Source organism: Vidua chalybeata, chromosome Z, assembly GCF_026979565.1.
Source record: "Vidua chalybeata isolate OUT-0048 chromosome Z, bVidCha1 merged haplotype, whole genome shotgun sequence".
Lineage (NCBI taxonomy): Eukaryota > Metazoa > Chordata > Aves > Passeriformes > Viduidae > Vidua > Vidua chalybeata.
The window spans coordinates 41614518-41634132 of NC_071570.1; the positions used below are offsets into that span (position 1 = coordinate 41614518).

General features: G+C 41.3%; 1 protein-coding gene across 5 annotated transcripts in view; it reads right to left on the reverse strand.

The window, feature by feature from the left end:
• Positions 1-19615, reverse strand: part of UNC13B (unc-13 homolog B) — a 206015-nt gene that overhangs the window by 45020 nt on the left and 141380 nt on the right. For all 5 annotated transcript variants that reach the window (XM_053931585.1, XM_053931584.1, XM_053931583.1 and 2 more), the window contains 9 exons: positions 15851-16020; positions 14868-14983; positions 12877-13040; positions 10712-10862; positions 9655-9723; positions 7345-7434; positions 5787-5921; positions 4862-4995; positions 3869-3954 (listed from right to left, as the gene is read on the reverse strand). In XM_053931585.1, the coding sequence (XP_053787560.1) occupies positions 3869-3954; positions 4862-4995; positions 5787-5921; positions 7345-7434; positions 9655-9723; positions 10712-10862; positions 12877-13040; positions 14868-14983; positions 15851-16020 (1115 nt within the window). The remainder of the gene's footprint in view (positions 1-3868; positions 3955-4861; positions 4996-5786; positions 5922-7344; positions 7435-9654; positions 9724-10711; positions 10863-12876; positions 13041-14867; positions 14984-15850; positions 16021-19615) is intronic.

The following is a 19615-nucleotide window of genomic DNA, read 5'->3' on the forward strand; positions in this document are numbered from 1 at the left end:
AATTTGCAGCTCTCCTAATACTGATGTATCCAAACTAAGATGAAATGCTGCTGTCAAGGATGACGTTGATTTTCTATTACTGTCTTTTAAGGTGTTCCTAGCAAAGAAAGAGCAGAAGCCTCTTTGCTCGGGGTGTAGGTGATTTCTGGGTGACAGAGGTTTCAGAGAGGCAAACGAAAAAACTACTAACTACAGTTAGTGTGCTAACAGAGAGGCTATACAGCTGCTTGAGCACCGGACAGTGTCCCAGGGTTGGAGCCAACTGTATAGCTTGGAAAATCATCCTCTACCTTACAGTCATTCCAGGGTAACATATAAGTCTGCCAACCAAGTCTGGGACATATGTATCTAACCTGTTTTACTCTTGGGCTGATGGGGAACAAGGGACACTTCTCAAAGACCCAGCAAACAGGGAAATGCTGGGTCTGCTGTGCATGATGCCTTGAGTAGTCACAGCTTTGGGGGAGAGAGAAAACAAGTGGGGTAGATCCTGGAGATTCTGCTGTGTCTCCTTTGGACAGCTAAAGGTATAATATCCAGCAGTCAAGCATACTGCTGTCATGACTACTGCTACCAGCTGCTGATTTATATAGAGAATAGGTGTTTCATTTTTGTCATTCAACATTTTACATAATAGCAATCTAACTTCAGAAGGTGCCCAAAGGACACACTGCTGCAGCATCCACAGGCTGGCATGAATTCTGGGTCTGAATCCCTCAACATTCTAGGTATAAAATAAGATTTATGCATTGTCCTGCGTAGGCTACATGGTACATATGGGGGTAAGCTCCAGCTGGGAGAGGCATGATGGGGAGAAATAAAACTCAGGCAGCCAGGCACTGATTTCCAGCTCAGAGAAGCCATCTCCTGCTTGAACCTCCCAAGTCTCTTCCACACTACCTACTGGAGAGCAGTGTGGAAGCATCAGGCTGGAAGGAGGGAGGCGGCAATTTCATGCAGCCAGCTCTGAACTCCTTCTCTTCCAAAGTCTCCTTACAGCACATGCCCTCCATTTCTACAGCAGCAGTATGGTCTTTCAAGTCTTCTTTGCAGGTCTGTTTATTGCTGGCATAAAAACTACGGAACACTAGATCTAGTGTTACATACTACATCCAAAGTGCTACAATTATGGGTAACAAATGAAAGTCTTCCTCTACTCACAGCTACAAGCTCCATCAAGGAACATGAACTTACCACTTGGTGAGGTGAATGAGCTCATGCTATCCGGAACTTAGGAACAGAACATAAGGGAAAACACCATGAAGACAATTAGGGGCAAGTAATATAGTCTGTGCTCATGTGCACGTATTTCCAAAAAGTAGATTAGCTTTTGTTGCAGAGCTCCTGATCTCAGAGCAGGCAAGAAACGTACCCAGGGATTATGCCACAAACTGGGAAAAGAAATATGAAACTCCTGGTGCAGGTTAACTGCTAGAAAAACCAGCAGCTGAACCAGAGAAATGACAGAGCCAAGACTTGAGGCTGGCAAATCAAACTATCATCCTACACATCATTTAATCAGTTTCCTTTAATCCCTTTTTCCCCGAGTTAAAAAAAAATGCAGGGAGTTAATGCAATCATCTGTATTTAAAATGTATGTAGTAAGGCCCATAACTGAATTATTGTAGAGCTTGTTCTAAAGGTTATCTTCACAAGTTTCTGAAGAGCAAAGCAGTGTGAGGAATCACACTTGCCTCAAATAGAATTCTGCACCCTAAGCATTTCTTGAAGATATATTTAGAAGAGACACATCCTAACACAGACTCTATCACTGTTCAACTCTCCTGCAGAACTTGAACAGCTTGACTACAAATAAATTACCATGCAGTTTTTAGATTTTTGTTCAAAATGCAAAATCCCTGTCCACCAGCTGCATTTGTATCAGCTTTTGTCACCAATAAATATTCTGAAGAGGGATGCTCTTTTCAGCAAGTATTTACTATGCACTGAGGAACTCATGGGTGATAGCAATACTTGTCTTAAGAAGCTCAAAAGTGACCAGAAGGATATCAGGAAAAGGTAATCAGTGTGGGACATGGTATGACACATGAACAGAGAAAACCTGGGAGACCAAGCTAATCTGGGCACTGGAAACCAAATAAAGAAAAAAAAAAAAATTCACGTCCTCTTTGACAGTCATACAGTTGCACTTTGGACGCAACAGGGAAAGGGAGTCTTACGAAGGTGAGCAACAAGATCTGGAGACGTGCAATTGTAATTCTGACTGTTGTACATAAAGAAGGAAGATAGGGCACTTTTAACATGTAGGAGAGCAAACTGCATTATAAGTTCCTGAAGGAGAGCACACAGGAGTAGAAAGAACCATAAAGTGGCTTTGGTTCTGTAAAGATCATGTCATTCTAACCCCTTGCCACAGGCAGGGACACTTTCCACTAGACCAGGTTGCTCCAAGCCCCATGCAACCTGGCCTTGAACACAGCCAGAGAAGGGGCAAAACCAGCTACTCTGTGCTCTACAACCTGTGCCAGTGCCTCACCATCCTCACAGGGAAGAACTTTTCCCTAATACCTAATTTTAATCTGTTCTCTTTCTTTTACTCTATTCCCCCTTGTCCTGTCACTGTACACTCTTGTAAAAAGCCCTTCTCCATTGTTCTTGTAGGCTCCCTTCAGGTACCCCAGATAGGTCACCCCAAAGGCTGACAAATGCAATTCTCTCAGTCTTTCTTTATAGGAGAGGTGCTCCATCCCTCCTAGATAAATAAGGACAAAATTGAAAGGGGAGCTAAAATGGTTTGCAGCAGTAAACAGTTTCTAGGGAAAGAAACTGTTCCTAAAAAGTTCCTAACACAGGAGTGAGAACATTTCATCCAGCCCTGCAGCATGTCAGATTCAAGCCTTCACCTGGCAAAGAGTATCCCCAAACAGCACAGTCTCTACATCTGTTGCATTGACAGAGATGAATAAAATAAATGGAGTCAATCTTTTTTGCCTACAGAGCAACCCCACAGACTGTTTCCAAAGAACAAAATGCAGGTATAGCTGTCTTACTGGCAGCATTTTTTTCCTAGCAATCTGAAGAGTCTAATTGGCTGTCACTCTGGTAAGTGAGTTCAGATCAAAGTGGGGACAAGTGGATTGAGCAAAATCTTGTGAGAGGCCAAAAGCAGTAGTTTAATTTTGATTTGGAATATAAATACAGCTAGCACGCCACAGACAGCACTGGCAATTCTGTTTTATCACAATCTCACCTTATGAATGAGCATAAAGCCCAACCCTGAAGAGACAGTGGGAGCTGCTCTCTCTGAAACTTGTGAAAAGTTTGTGAGATTGTGAAAATAAATGTATAGAACTAAAATCAAGTTCAGAAACCAACCATCAGAAGAGTACTGCAAGCAGAAGAATTCCTTTCTGGATGTTTTCTGGGTTTTGCATGACTAACTCATTTTCAGAAACAGTAAAATTTCCTCCTTACTAGGAGGTGGAATTATGCAAAGACTAATTGGAAATGAAGATGTCTGCAGTAGGAACTGTTCTAACAGCATCTTTATGCCAATGGCTTAGACAACCTGTGCAGTATTATCCGGGGAATTAGAGCCACGGCACAATCCAGACTCCACCAGCCTCTCCAACCCTTTCTACCACAGCACAATGGAAGATGAAGCTGCTGCTGGCTGCTGATCCAACCCATCATAACTTCTAGGCCAAAGGGAACTTCTGATTTCAAACCAGCTGGAATGTCAGTGAACAACTTGCAACACATAAACCAGCCGTGCACAAACAAACGGCTAGAAATCCCCACTCCAATCAGTGGTGCTACTCACGAGCTTAAGCCTCATTTTCCCCAAACAGATGGAGAACAAGAGACCAGCAACAAGTCAGCTAACAGCAGCGAGACATTCTCTTACCTTCCATGGCGTATTTCATATCCTGGGCAAAAAGACTCCACATCACCTCTGCGCTGATCTTCCCAACTGCCAGCTCCTGAGGAAACCTGAGGGGACATTTGGAAAAGGCTTTGGCATGTGTCAAAGCAAAGGGCTCTTCTTTATTTAGCTCTGAGCTATGCTACAAGCTGAAAAGCTCAAGCTCACAGATGCTTCCTTCACCCTAAAGGAACAGGTGAAAATTAGAGATCATGGACTAGAATCTGTGGCACAGATTAAGTAAACAAAAAAATTTATTTAACTCAAAAAGACAGGTCCTGTATGTCTTTCCTAGAATAGGTGCACACAGTCATTCTGGGAATGTGATCTCTATGCCCTTGCACCTTTTTCTCCTTCCTTGTCCATTTTTTTCTTTCTCCTTTTTGAGGGTTACTAGGCTGACAGGTGACTGCTAATCATGTTAGATCTATGATGATTAGGGCACAATCCAGGTATTTGTGTGTAATACCTTGTAGGATCTCTGTCTCTCTCTGCCCTGTGGGAGTGTAGGAGAGGTATCCACTAGCTAGACAGATCCATTTCAGGGTCCTTTCCAATGCTATGCAAACTCCACCCAGTGCAATCTCCCAGTGCTGCACTGAACACCACGTTCCTAAACCACAGTGTAAGGCACCACAGCACTACTGTGTGCATTAATGTGCACCCCAGAACTGCTCAACATCAGAAAAAACCAAAAGAACTCTCACCCCAGTTTCAGGTGCCTCCCTGAGTTCAGGATTGTAATAATCAGGGTGTTTGTGCTCGAACGCCATCGTAACTGAACCTTTTGAAACTCTTCCATCCCAATCAAAAAGTTATTTATATAGACAGAGACAGATAAGACAGAAAGACAGACAGACAAGATAAGTACTTCTATAAATGCAAAAGTGACAGAAGAGATAGAAAGCAGTTTAACAAATAAAGCAGAGCACACACAGAGTAGCATTAGCCAAACATGACACGGAGGATTCTTACTGATTCAGGACTGGGGTATAAGAATTCTTGTCCTCTTCTATGATGGAGACTATCAAAGTGATGAGCTTGGGCCAGAAATCAAGGTTTCTGATGCTGGGGCCCTGTTCCTCAGCAGGAAGGTCCTGAGTTTTGTTCTGAGAAGGAAGCCATGGGAAAACCAGCATAAAATGTAAGGGCAAAGAAAAAGCTGGCAAATGCAGATCACCATGCAAACTCCAAGCACACCTGTGGACCCTTGTTTCCAAAGAACTTAAAATTATTAATGACTGCTGGCAACTTGTTTAACGCAACACACAGTAACACACCAAACCATGTTGCTAACTGGTGGCCTCAAATCCAACTAATCCCTTTTTTGTCATCTACCACACCAGAAGCAGGCCAGGCGCCAAGAGACCTGCTGAGACATCATTTGCCCTAAGCCTATTCCAATTACTTGCTCTTTAGGCACCTGGTTGGTGACTATATCCCATGTTGTGTGTGCATTACTACATAGAGGCCAGTGGAGGTGCCACACATTTGAGCAGAGTTTGTGTCTAGAGGCACCTCCTAAACCCAGTTCAGGATACTGGGTGCCTGAAAACAAGACAAAATCTCACTGCTTGAGGTTCACATACGCTAATGACAGTTTCCTTGATCAGCCTACATTTGCTGTAATTGCCTTTTGCTCGCTCAAAGCTACATCAAACCTTCCCTTCACAAATAACTGCTGAGGCTGGCAAAACACATCATAATTAGTTAGTGTAAAACAATTATCATCCTCCCCTTACTAATTAGTGCTCATTAATTGATTACAATTTTTGTGCATTCAGAAGATAACAAGTCATGCAACTGTGTTTGTGCTGGCTTTTTGTATCAATTAGTATTCTTGTTACTATCTTAAGAAAATCAGAAAAATTCAATTTCTGCTTGCTTATCAGCTACTCACAGGATCTGTCTGGTACTCCCGACTGTATAGCTCATGACAGTTGTTGAAAATGTACTCATAGGTGGAGTTGAGGCAAGCTTTTACACAGTCCTTCACCACCTGGCTAGCTCGAGGTGGACTCTGCAGCTCTTGAACCTAGCAGGGAGACAACAAAGAGAGGCAAACAAAGCACTGTTCATAAATCAAACAGGGAAAGGACACATCACCATTTTGGAAACCACTCAAGGCTTGGTGGGTCTGCTTTCAGCAAACTTGTGACCTGAAACCACAAATGGGTCACTCTCCACAGGCATAAAAAAGCAGTGACAACACTTATCTCCCCACAGGACCAATCTGAAGCGTAGAAGAGATTTTGATGTGCCAAGGAAGATTCCCCAGAACAGATAGATCATGTGGCTTGATATGCGTATAATCTGAGCCAAAGACACAATTTCTGCTGAATTTATAGGACTTTGTTACAAAGCAGGCAATCTTCCCCAGCACTGGAAGAATGTGCAACAGACCAGCAGAGCAGTTTACATCTGATCTGCAAAGTCTTGCCAAAGACCACTTGTCTGCCTTTAAATACAAAAATCTTTCATTAAGGAGTTATTTCATCACAAGCTTTATTGAATTTTAAAGCAACCAGAATCATTAGGGAGATGCCAACTGACACGCCTTCTCCTCTTGCAATAACAGCTGTTTTCATTATTACATTGTTACACCATTTTAGGAAAATGCTACAGAGGTACTTTACACTAAACAGACAGGCAATCATCACCCTGCAAATACAACTATAACCTGACAATTTTCATATTTTCACTACCTCTAAACTTTTAAGAGCATCTCTGTAAATCAAGCTTCCAACACAGACAAACTGAATGAAACTCTTAAAGTTCTAAATCATCATTTACACTAGGGCTTAGGAGTAAAATTTTAAGCACTTTTTGAAGTAGCTCAAATTAAACACTTGTTTTGTTTTTGGTAAGATTTTTTAAGTGGCATGTACTAACCAACAATATTAGGCTGTACTCTTTAAAAAAAAGTTTAGAAGCCAAAAATCAGGAATATAAAATAATCTCATTACACATTGCTAGGACAATAAACTTAACTACGAAACCAGCACATTAGCATTCGTAACAACTCTCCTGGATGCCTACTGAGAGATATTATCCCATTTTAGTATCTCATCCTCCACAAGAGAAACTCTAAAATATTTACTAGATAGTGAAAAACCTTCCTAATGTTATAAAAAAAGCAAATTAACTTCCTAAAACTAGACAATTCCCTTTATTCTTCCTCCTCCTCATTTTTTTTCTGTTTTTTTGTGAGGGATGGTGGGAGAGTGTTGTGCCATCTTTGTGACTGAAGAATAATACGGGAAAAACAATTTACATCTTCATAATGCAAAATACAGAGAAGTAAAGACGAAATGTGGATGTTTATGCATGGTCATCAGATTATTTCTATTTTCCTTAAGTGTCTAAAGCAAAACAACATGAAACAATGGTTTGTAAATGGGAAATCAACTCCTGAGGGGAACAAACTGCAGAGATGCCATTCCCATCCCTATCCCTACCTTCATCCTGAAAAAAGTGATGCTGGTCAGCAAATCCACTGTAGACTTCAGGTCCTGCAGCCGCTCACGGCTGCTGGCTGGGAAGTTGTTCTGTTGACAGAAAAGGGAAATCCTGTTTGAAAGCACAGTCAGATCTATGCAAGGCTTCAAGCATGTGCTAAATAAGGAAACTGTCTTGGAAACATTTCCTGCTCAAGAAGCTTGTACCAGTCAAAACAATACTCAATAAATAAGGCCTTTTTGCTGCAGAAGCTTATCTGTTTGCTTAATTAAATAGCTTCTCACAAAATGTAAAATCTGTGGATGCCAGGAGACTGACAGCCCTTGGTGGCAGGAACGGTCTCCTTGGCTGTAGAAGGAGCAGGCTGGGAGCAGCCTTACCACTGGCAGCCCTGGCCTTTTGCCTGAGGTTATGTGTTTCCTTTCTGCACTCAATGCTCCATTTTTTGGCTTCTCTTCTGAGATGTCAAGGGGTGTGGTGTATTAAACACCTCTCCAGAGAAGTAAACAAGACCAAGAAGGAAAAATTAACACTGTTCCCATAAGATGGTACTGGAATTAGCTAGAACCCTGTGAGATGCCATATGTAAGTACATATGCTGAATGCAGCTAGCTTTGCTTCTTGCACAAAACTCTTCCCTTTCCAATCTCAGGCACTGTGCCCTTTCCAACATTCCCACTGTCTCCTGTGAACCTGTGTCCTTTAATAGCATTCATGTTCCTCAGCATATTCTTACATTCAAGCTGATGGCATTGGTTTTACTACAAGTAAAACAGCATAGTCTCTTCACATCTGCGTGTTCAAAAATTATTAGATATGAAGGTAAAAAGTGCAGAGGAGAACAGTTTTCACTATTTACTGAGGACTTGCAGAAAAATATGCTATCTCTTGGCAGTAATAACTGAGTATTACTGAAGTTTAGCTAACCACTGCATGCAATTTGATGCTTTTTGCAGTCATTTGTAAATGGTCCTTCTCAGACAACTCTCCTTTTAAAAGTTAAGCTGTCCACACATGGGTTCTCTGGAACTCAGGCTATTTACCAAAATCAAAGATTTGTATGGGTCAAGACTTAAATACAAACCATTTGAAGAATACAAATTGCCATCTCCTGTTTGGAAAGCTGCAAACTAACATGTTTCTCTCAGAACTTAACCTGCCCTTTAGGGGTCTTAAAATAATTACTAAATGCTCCCATAATGCTTCAGCCATTTCTCCAAATATAATATCGATTAGATTACACCTAAATTATTTAAACTACACAAATCTTTTCTGTTCTTTTATATAAGATCTTATTTGTTTGCACACATTTCAGTTGCATTAGCCACCAAAAAGCAGCTTTTACTGAACACCAAGCAAACAAAAAAGGCAACACTGCTACAGATGCCTATTGTCATGGGTTGATAATTTTCCCTCTGTTACTCCGTGGATCAGTTGCCTCTATTTTGACCTTCTGTTTCTAGTAATGTAGCTTTAGAATAGCTCTTCACACAATATTCCTTTTATCTTCTTTTGCACCTTTCCCCTTTTCTTTTTTCTTCCTAATGCACTTCTCTTTATCTTCTTGTGTTTTTCTCCTCTATACATTTTTCTGTATTTCAGGTAAATGCTAAAATCAGAAGTGAATAACTAAATAAAATTGAAGCTCACATTTTGCCACCATTTTCAATATTTTCAATTAATTAGTCACTGATTGAAATAATGTAGCAAGGAATTTAAGAGAAAAAAACAGCCAAGTTGCATGACAAGACAGTATTAACTCAGGAGTAGCAAAGAAAGTGGAGGGTTTATGAAGCTTGTTGGACTAATGCCGGCATCTGAAACTCATCTCATCACAATCTGCTGAAGGGGGGGGGAGGGGTGGGAATCTCAAACCTGACCATGCATCATGATTTCAGTTTGCCAAACCTTAAATAAATGCCAACAAGGTGCTCTAAAATATTTCTGTCATAGTAGGGGAGAACAAGTCTGTTTTCCCTTTTTAGGGAAGTAGCTGAAAAGAGTAATTAAAATTATTTAATCCAATCCATCTCAGATTGGAAACTTCTGGGGAAGTACCAGAGATAAGCACAGTTCACAATGCTCAAATTATTTCAAATGTCTTGAGCAAATTACAATGGAAGAAAAAAACAAGGTCTAAGTTTGATCCATGAGCAAAACAAAACAGTACATTTGAGCAACAAGCTTGTCATGACAATTCCTTAAGACACAAACGACGCAAGAAGTTAGAAATGTAAGAGAAATCCAAATGGTGTGTTTCCACACTGCCTGCCAGAATACCTGAAAGGATTCTGTTTATTCCCACTCACCCTGTACATTGAGAGATCAATCCGAAGTGAATTATGAAGCTGATCCAGAAGCTTTACAAATCGTTCTTTCTGTTGAGCAGAAAGCACCAGTAAACATTCACATACCACCACTGTCCAATCCATGTTCAAAGCAGCAAGGTATCAGGTAATGAGTGTCAGATCTCATGAGAGCAGGAGAAAGCAGTATGGATACATGGCATTGTGCAAATGGTATTTTCTTTCAATTCTTGGATTTACTTTAAAACTGTAATTATTTCTGAAGTCTGTGAAATATCAAAATTGTCAGAAAAAACCCCTCCATTATCACTCTGAAGTAGAGGCAGAACAGAAACCATTTTGACTTTCCATCTACAATTTACACCAAGCTTGTATTTGAGAGAAAATACTTATTCAGAGATGAAAAAATTACAGGCAGAAATGGGTCTAATTCAGAGCAATAATACAACTCTATGATCTTATCTAGATATGTGACAAGTACTACAGGCTTCTTGTGACATAACTTCTTGAGGTCAGGTCTCTCCACTGAATTCTGATTTGGCATTGTGAACATGTCCTCAATCTATTAATACTCAGCCTGATAGGAGGCATGAGCTTTTCCAAATACTTTTCCAGTATGCTCAACTCCACCACAAATAATATACAAAACATTTTAACCATTGAGGGGATAGACTTCTTTTGTGGTGGTGCTTTTTTTCTCCTAAAGCAGTTGCCGTTTTTAAAAACAAAGTTCTGAAATTACCAGATCACATGGTATATTTTACCAACAGCACTAACATGCAGAGTTAGTATTGTTTGCTCAATCCATTCCATCTGTGCTCCACTGTAATGTGAACATAAAGAATCAATATCACAATGCATTACACTGATTGATATCTGAAATGTGTGATGATGAGGACAATAAACCCATGCTCTTTGTCTGGTGTAAAAGAGTTCCACTGCTTTGAACGCCTCACAAATTTAATGTTCTTTAAGCAGAATAAGTTATTTACTGAAGGGTGGAAGCATTGTAGCAAATTAAAGAAGTCCAACTGCAACATCACCAAGTACACAAACCTACCCCAAAATTGGAGGCTGCAAAGCGGTCCGAAGCAGACACATTTGTGGAGGCAGTGGTGTGTGCATAATAAGCATTGATATTGGCAAGTAAGGTGCTCATCACAGCTGGCACGCCTGGGCACATGTATTTTGAGGAGAGACATGCAAAATGCCTGCAAAAGGACAGTGATGTAAGTCATTCTGGTCTCTTTTGTGCAGCAGGACTTGACTTCATCCCTTTAGTAGACCCCTTCTGCTGGTGGGCACCATGAACAGATGGAAGTTATGTTTCATCACTTTATAGAACTCCAGCATCTCAGAGTTTTTATTCAGAAAGGTGACATATAGACAACAGCTCAAAACAAACAGAAATCCCTTCACTGCAGCCATTTCCAGATCATAAAACAGCTTCTCAACCATCTGTTGCTGACAGTATGTGCCTTAGTGATGCCCTAGGTCCTGATGCCAATTCCTAGAACCAAGCCTGACACAAGGAAATTGACACGATTTGCTCCTGCCTGAGGCAGACACAGATTCTGAGGTGTCATGAGGTGGTAGCAGCTGGAAAGCATTAATGGCCAGTGAGAGTACAGACTAGTATTTCGTGTGCTGCACTGACGTGTGATTCCTTATGGCTAACCCATTCAGCCTGCAAGAAGCGTGCACATTCATTTGCATTTTCCCATTCTCTCATTAAATGCAGGGAACCCTCCTCTAGGAAATCTCAGAATTATGCTAGGAGCATCCAGGCTCATGAAATGATTTAAAAATTTTTAAAAAATCTGTTAGTCCTAAAAAAATATAAATCAGAGCTTAAGAGGTCTTATATTAAGGGAAATGGCAAGTTCATTTCAGGAGGCAGAAGAGATGGTCCATTTTTATGCAGAAATACTCACTGAGAAATCTAATCTAGTCTGGGAACCACTTTACAAATATAATTTTCTCCCTGAGGGACTCACAGAATTACAGAACAGTTTGGGTTGGAGGGGATCTTTAAAGGTCATCTAGTCCTCTGCAGTGATCAGGGACTGCTCCAACCTCACCTGGCTGCTCCAACCTCACCTGGCTGCTCAAAATCCCATCCAATATGACCTTGAACACCTCTAGGTTAGGTAGGACATCCACCACCTCTCTGGGCAGCTTAGCCTATCCATCCACTCTTTCACCACCCTCACTGTAAAAGATTTTGTCCTTTTATCTATCCCAAATCTAACCTCTTTAAGTTTAAAACCATGCTTGTAACATAACATTTACATACCAACTGGTCATTTAGGCACTGGGTAAATATAAGCACATGAAATGGCTTCCTTTAGCTTTAAGAAGAGAAGCTGTGAGGAATGGGGATCTAATCAGAGAGGCTTCCACCTTCATCCTTGGAAATTTTTCACATTCCTGAGCAGTCCAGTCCAACTTTCAAGTTAGCCCTGCTATAAGAAGTAACTAGACCTCCAGAGAAACCTACGAATTCTTTTCCATTTTGGCTTAAACCAATAGGCAGAAAAGTTTGTTGCAAGGTGACATAAGTACAGCTCATGACTCATCTAAGGACCCATAACCAAAAACTTTTAGCTTCTAACATGAAAAACTTCACTTTTGTCTGCTACATTTTATACCACTTTTGACGTAAGAAATGAGCTAAGCATAACAATACTAGTCTTTAAGAGGAAGAATGACTAATCCCAAATCCAAGTAAAAGTATAATGACAAGGAAAATGTTCTTTGAAGATACAGAACTGCATTAACCTAGCTCCAAAGAGGACAAATCAGTGGCACCATTACTCAAACTTTCTGGAAGTGCTTTCAGCAGCACCTGGGAAATCAGTCACTTCAAAGAACTGTAACATTTGTGACAACATATAGTACAAATGCTTCCACAAAACCTCATCCCTTCTCATATCAGAAATCTTCAGTGGGAACCTCGAGCAACACTTTTTTAACAGAAGAGCTCTCAAAGAGAGATTTGAGAGTCTCAAAACAGAAACGGCAGACAATAATTTTTAGACTTTGAGGACATCAGTGATTCAAAGACAGGAAGTCTTGTCCCATTCACAGTAAGCCCCATAAGGAGCAGCTGCTGCTGCTGCCAAGCTTTCCATTACTGATACACTTCATCTGCTAAACAGTGAGAGTTACATCCATCAGTTACACCAATTATCTGCACTAAGGAATACAGGAAATGCATCTTACGTCATGGCCTGGTATATAGACTCAATGCCGTAACGCATTGCAAATTCATCCACAATCTCTTGGGCTGTCTCATCAAAATACACCTTCCATGCATCATCTCCTTTGGCATCAGGGATCTTCACCACCCCATTCCCTTGCACATCTGTGAGATGGTGAAAGAGATTCTGAAAAACAAAACAAGTTTGTATGTGAGACTGCTGAAGCTGCTAAGTAAGGTTCATGAAGAGCATGGAACTGCTGATGGGGTGGCACTAGCAGAATTTTCTTTTTTCTCCTCCTCTTTTTTCCCCCTGCCCACTCTGTATTTTCTGCTTTTACCTTCTTTTCTTCTTGAATGAATCTCACAGCTGAATTTTTCACATGCAAAACTACAACTTTACCCAGTAGACAATATGAATGATGCAGAAGAATGCTTCAGTGCACTGAAACCACACACTAGTTTTCCTGAAACCTACGCCTTTCTGTCCTCATCATGAAAATGCCTTAATATGGACAAGCTATTTAAACTAGCTGACGTTACAGCTCTGTATTAGCACTGTAATTATTACTATACAGAACTGTCCAAACAGATTTCTTTTCCTGAAAAGCATACCCTTAAGATCAACCCTGACAACTAAATGTTTCTATTACTATTCAACATAACCTTGCATTTTATCTAACACTGCAAAAGTTTTCAGCTATCATTGCTGTGCAGAAATTGCACATTCAGCTCAGTGCAATTCTTCTCAGTTATCCTCAAATTCATGTCATTTACAGATTCATCAGCCTTTCAGAGAGTGGCTCCCTACAGTAAGCGATGCAAAAGTCTAATGATCTCATTCGTAGCTAGAGGACTCTTCTTTACAGTACTATTCTTCCTGATTATATTATTCTTGCTGTAAATCATCTCCATTTTAGAATATACAAAAGAAAAAAGTGATAGTTAAAAAGATACCTATTTGCAAAAAAAAAAAAAGAGCAGCAAATGATCATGCACGTTCAAAGCACAACACCAAAACAGCTTACCAAATAGTAGCCATCACCGAAATGAAAAACAATAAATATGATTGAAGGATACAACACAGCCTACTAAAAGAAGCCTACTTTCTAAGCTTCATATTTATCTTACAGAGAGTTCCCTGGTAAGGCCAGAAGACAGAGCTCCTCCAGCTCAGTGACTGGATAAATATGCTGTTCCTGTAGATGAACATTCCTCTCTGTGATACAACTGTCCTTCTCTGTGTAAGAAGAATTTGCTTAACCCTCACTGACCTCAGGATATTCTTGTATACAGGGCTCTGACAACTCTTCCTTATTCAGGCACTTTTGAGACTGACCCTGCTGCCTGCCTTTTCTTTGACACAGACAGACTGGGCATCTTTCCAGGAGAGGGTTTTCCCTTTAGTCTTTCTCGCAAGTCATCTTTGGATTTCTCCCAACTTCTGCAGCACTGTCTGTCTAGCTCAGTCCATCCTGAGACAGGTCAGTACCCAGAAACCTCAGCTTAATCTTCTGTTCCCCAACAGTTCTTCATAACTACACACCACTGCAGCAGCATGTAAGAATTTATACCACCAATATCTCCATCACTCAACAGCTCAAGACAGAGACTCTCTCCTCCATCAGAATTTACTCATAATGCATTTTAGTATGTTTCCTCTAAAGAAAGACAGAGCTACAGTACATGTTGAAAACATCACCCAAGGAAATTCACAGGTCTCTCCACCTTAAACTCATCATGGGCTCTGAGTGGAACCAAAGCCTGATCTCTAACAGTAGCACAGCTGTGACAGTGAGACACAATGAGCCAGCCAGTCTCCAGTGTCAGGGAGACAGCTTAAAGTTGCCTTTTCCTCCCTGACAAATGTGTGTTTGATGATTCAGAATGTTACCAGACATGCATGGCAGGAAAAAGAAGCCTCACCTAGGGCAAGGAGGAAGATTTCGAGGAAAAAAAGGTCAGAAAATTGCTTCTTCAAAAGTCAGAATGAACAGATATTCACACGCCTTACCTCATGAAGGCAAGTGTACTGAACATGATATGGAGCTACTTTCTCCTCGCCTTTGATCTCCACACTGATTTGCAGGCGAATAGCCCCCGACACTGCAGACTTATCTGTTCGCTTCTCTAGAAGGCAAAAACCATCAGCAATTATATGCATTCTTCATGTTCAGAGCACAGCCATCTCAGGGTGACAACACTGGCAAAAGAAACTGCTGAAACCTTGGGCTGAGACACCACAGAGAAAACTTTCTCCTTTTTTTCAAAACATTGAATAATACTAAGTAGACATCAGCAAAACAACTGCCCTGATATACCCTCAATATGATACATCTAATTAGAACACGTACATTTTTAGACATAAGACAGCCTTTCTGCCAGCAAATATGCTACAGGGTCTTGGATTCAGTCAGCTGAACTAGAACCACCAAGGATAGACTCCTTTTCTGAGAACAGGGCTGACTGATATGGAATTTGCCCCTAACTTCACCATAGCCCTGAACTCCTGGGAACTGCTGGAAGAAGATTTTGGATCTCCTAGGAAATGACAGGTCCACAGTGCCTGTCAGCTCAGCACCATCTGGTTGCTTGCTGGTACTTTCTACAGCAGTCACTGGAAAAGGTCTCAACAACTTGCCAGCCCAGTGCAGTGCACCTGAAGTTCTTATAGACTGGTAAAATGCTTGTGTTGGCACCAAAAAAAAGAACACAGGACAGCACGTCTCCAGCAGAGGCGGAATAGAGTTTTCCTCCAAGCATTTCTTCCATTGTATTTTTAAATAGCTGACAGAGAAAAAACATCGACCTTCTGGCACATTGTACGCCATTTTAACTGGGATCAGCTTTGCAGCTGCTCTGCAGCAGCATCATATGTCCTTGAAACCACACAGACTTTTTTCCCCCTTTCTTGTAAATTGTCTACATGCATCCAAGTGCTCTCAAACATTCCCAAATCAACACATAACATGTTTTCAGTCCCAAGGCCCTGCTCACCAAGGTTGTACCAAACATCCATTTCTCCACTCAGAGTGCGAACTTCAATGATTGTTTGCCCCAGGAAATCATCTGACTCGCGTTTCAGCCTCTGCTTGACACGAGACTTGATGTCATCATCTTCATCCCACACTCGCACCTTGATCCGGTCAGAGGAATTATGGCACTCACTGCAAACAAGAGAAAATGTAATTTTAAGAGTGTGCAATGCAGCCAACATTTATTTGCTACATTCTCTGTACTCCTCTTGACCCACTCCTCCAACATCAGAGAGATGTATTAGCAAAGTGTAAACAATGCATATTTATTCAAAAGTGGAGTGTCTGATATGAACCCCACAACAACTTGTTGGTGCACTCTAAATGGCCCTGTGACATGGCAGATACTCTAAATGCACACTGAACGACCACCCTGCCCCAACCTCAGCCACCAACTTCTGACTTCCCAAGCAGCTGTGACTCTGCTGCTTGTCCTCACTCTCAGCAGTAGCTCACAGAACTTGGGAATTCTCTCCACAGCTGTCAGTTTTGCTTTGAAACCCACAGAAGCCTAGGGAAAGCTAGGCTGGTTAATGCCAACATACACCCCCACCAAAAATGACAATCATCATCTGGTTTCAACAGCTCTCTCCATCAATGACCTCCTGCTCAGCTGTAGGCTGTAAGGGCTACCTGTCTTTATGCAGCTTCTAGGTTAGCCCAGTGAAGACCTGTGAGAACACCCTTTGTGCTGGCTTCTAACCAAGGATAAATATCTCAGGTGGAGGTAGATCTCTTTCTTCAAGACAGTCACAAAGCAGTAGTGTATCAATGCATAATACGTTACAATCAGATGATACACTACACTGCCTGAAGGGAACGGGTGTGAAACAGTAGTTAAAGCATTGCTATGTAATTGCTAGAATTGATTTTGCCTATTAGTCACAGCTTAGACTGATACTTTGTGCTCTGGGCAGATCGATAAAGACATTTCCATTAAAAGAAGCAGTTTACTGTTTGATGAATCAGCACCCTCCACTTTAATGCACAGACAGGATTTACAGACTCTCCCCCTTTTTCAGGTGTTTCAGATACCTTTTGTATATCCAAACAGGCTCTTGCATGTCAGAAGTGGGTAGAACTGTATTGTAACAGCTCTGCTCATTTACAGGGCGTGCAATAAAGCAATTTGAATGCTCATATGAGACCATGACAAGGGTGATTACTCACCATATAACCACTACAAATGTCTAGCCTCAAGCAAATAAAACCTATGAAAACAGGCAACTGCTGCTGAAGGCCTGTTTTCCAGCCTTTTTAACATTAACATGCTGCATCTGTTGCTAAGCAACAGGGAGAAAGAAGAAATGGGTCAGAAGAGCTCTGCTAAGCCTGGTCAATAGGATGTGGCAGTGGCTGGTTATCAGCATGCTCTCTGCCAAGAAACCATCTGGACTCTTACTGCCACCATTGTGATTCAGGACAACTTTTAACAGACATCCATGCAGCTCCTACAGATTTTTCCAGTAGAGGGGAATAGCTGGGAATTATATGGACAAGGTTAGAGGCAATTCCATGAAGCTCAGATCACAGGCAGAGCACATCACTGCTCTCTGCCTTTACTGTGCAATCAAATCTGTATTTAGAGTTCAGAATAAAAGAGGCCCAATGTCTGCCTCCCATCTTCACTCTCCTCTCCCTCCTCCTTTCCTTCAAGAATGTCTTCCCAACAAAACTGTGTAAACAAGTGTTCACAAACAGGGAATGGTTGGAATTCCTGCTCTTTGTAGCTCTCAAATTTATCTGACTGCTTTGCCATGTCTACCAGCAATACAGCCTAAGCATGAAAAAGAAATCCTCTATTCCTGACACAGTGTACCACTATACAGTCTGGCAGTATTGTAGAGGCTCAGTGTTCAGAAACGCACGGGTGCCTCAAAACACAACTGGGACACAGTCCCATTTACTAAGCATCCATAAGTTAACTCCTGACTTCTTCAGACATCACTTTCTGGCTGACAGCTCTTTGCTAGGACCACTATGGTCTTTTTTCTTTGCTTCCAATGTTCTTTCCTTAAGGAAAACATTCACCGTTCAAACCTAAATCTAACTTAAGCTGTCCCACACACATCATCCCCTGCTTCTGAGGTGGCTGGCTATCATCCTCCACTCAAATACAGCACCATAACTCACTGCAACATCCTACAGGAAGCCTTGCAATAGCATTTACTGAGCTACTAAAGCTTCTATTTTACCACACCTTTCCTTGTTGTTTTTAAGAGACTGCTCACCTTGCTTTCTTTGTGTTGGTCCCATGCCAGAGAGTGAGCTTTATCACTTGCTTACTGCAGCTGAAAGCCTTGAGCTGGGAGCTTACCATCAGACATGTATGTCTGTAGAACCATAGGCCTTGATTTGGTGAAACAACACAGTTGTGTCAAAACCAGTTCACTTTTCAGTGAGCACCCCAAAACAGAATCAGGAGCATTGGAAGACTTGGGCTTGCTGCTGGGTGAGAATTTTCTAATTAATGATAAATAGCTTCCAATTTGTGACAGTGACACAACTCCGTAAGACTGTGGCTAACAAGCCCTGCTGCTAGAAGCTCTCCCCATCATTAATACAGGAGCTGGCACATTTCTCAAGATGCCTACCCCACTTCTTGCTATGTTTTTATGAAGCTTGATTTCACTGTGTGCACACGTATGTCTGTCCACTCTCCTACAGCTGAGCTCTTACAGCTTTTCCCAAGAGGATGCAGAGAAAAGAAACACTCTGTGACCCCACCAAAAGGAAGAAATTACCAAATACTTTCAGGTCCATTTCAGAGATCAAGAGACTGGAAACCAGGTTTGCTATATACATGGCTCAAACCTTTTATTTTTTATCCATATTGTTTCAGTGTTTGGAGTGGTGTCATTTTTATAAAAGCACTTACTTTTACACTTCAAGCTACCAAATGAAATAACATTTTCCAGAAACAGCATATAAAATCTAAAAGAAAAATTAAAATCAGGTTTTTTTTTCATTAAGATTTTCTGCTTCAAGCCAGTCATTGTTGCACTGGAAGCAGCTGAGCCTGACTTGCTCACTTTCCCACTCTCTACCTCCATCTATTTTGCCACATTCCCCTTTAGTCTTACACAGCACTGAAGCCCCAGCACCCACACACGTCCCCTGCACTGTCAATATTTGGTCTCTTCCCATGCCCAGCTGAGGGGAAGCATGAGAGCACATGAAGCTGTGGTTAATTCTGGTCTGCTCACACTGTGACATGCCCACACACAGAGTAATTAGTATATTGGTGGCTAAACAGAACAAGCAACTGTTGAATTTACACTATAGTTCCTCCCACAATGAAGTTAGTAATTTGTATAACTCTAATGTAGCTCCAACTTCTGAAAAAAAAAATGTAGGAAAAGATTCTTAGTTCTGAGATCTCTGCCAGTCTGTAAAGGCTGGGCCAGATGGGCTTGGATGATGTCAGGGGTCTGGGACAGGTCATTGACCGTGCCTCATCTCCTTCAAAATGCGGAGAGAAAGTAAAAGGAGAAGTGTCAAAAAATGACCAGAATACTACTTCTGAACTAATGATTCATTCTTCAAAACAAAAACTCCAACAACATTTGTGCTGAATTTGCTAATTTTACCCTGTAGAGCTAACAAGCTAATAAAGACAAAACACAACACGTAGATTTACACAAGAACAGACAGGGAAAGTAAAAGACCAGAGGAAGCAACAGCATTTTGCAGATTGTAATGTAGGTCAGTCAAGCCCAGAATGAAG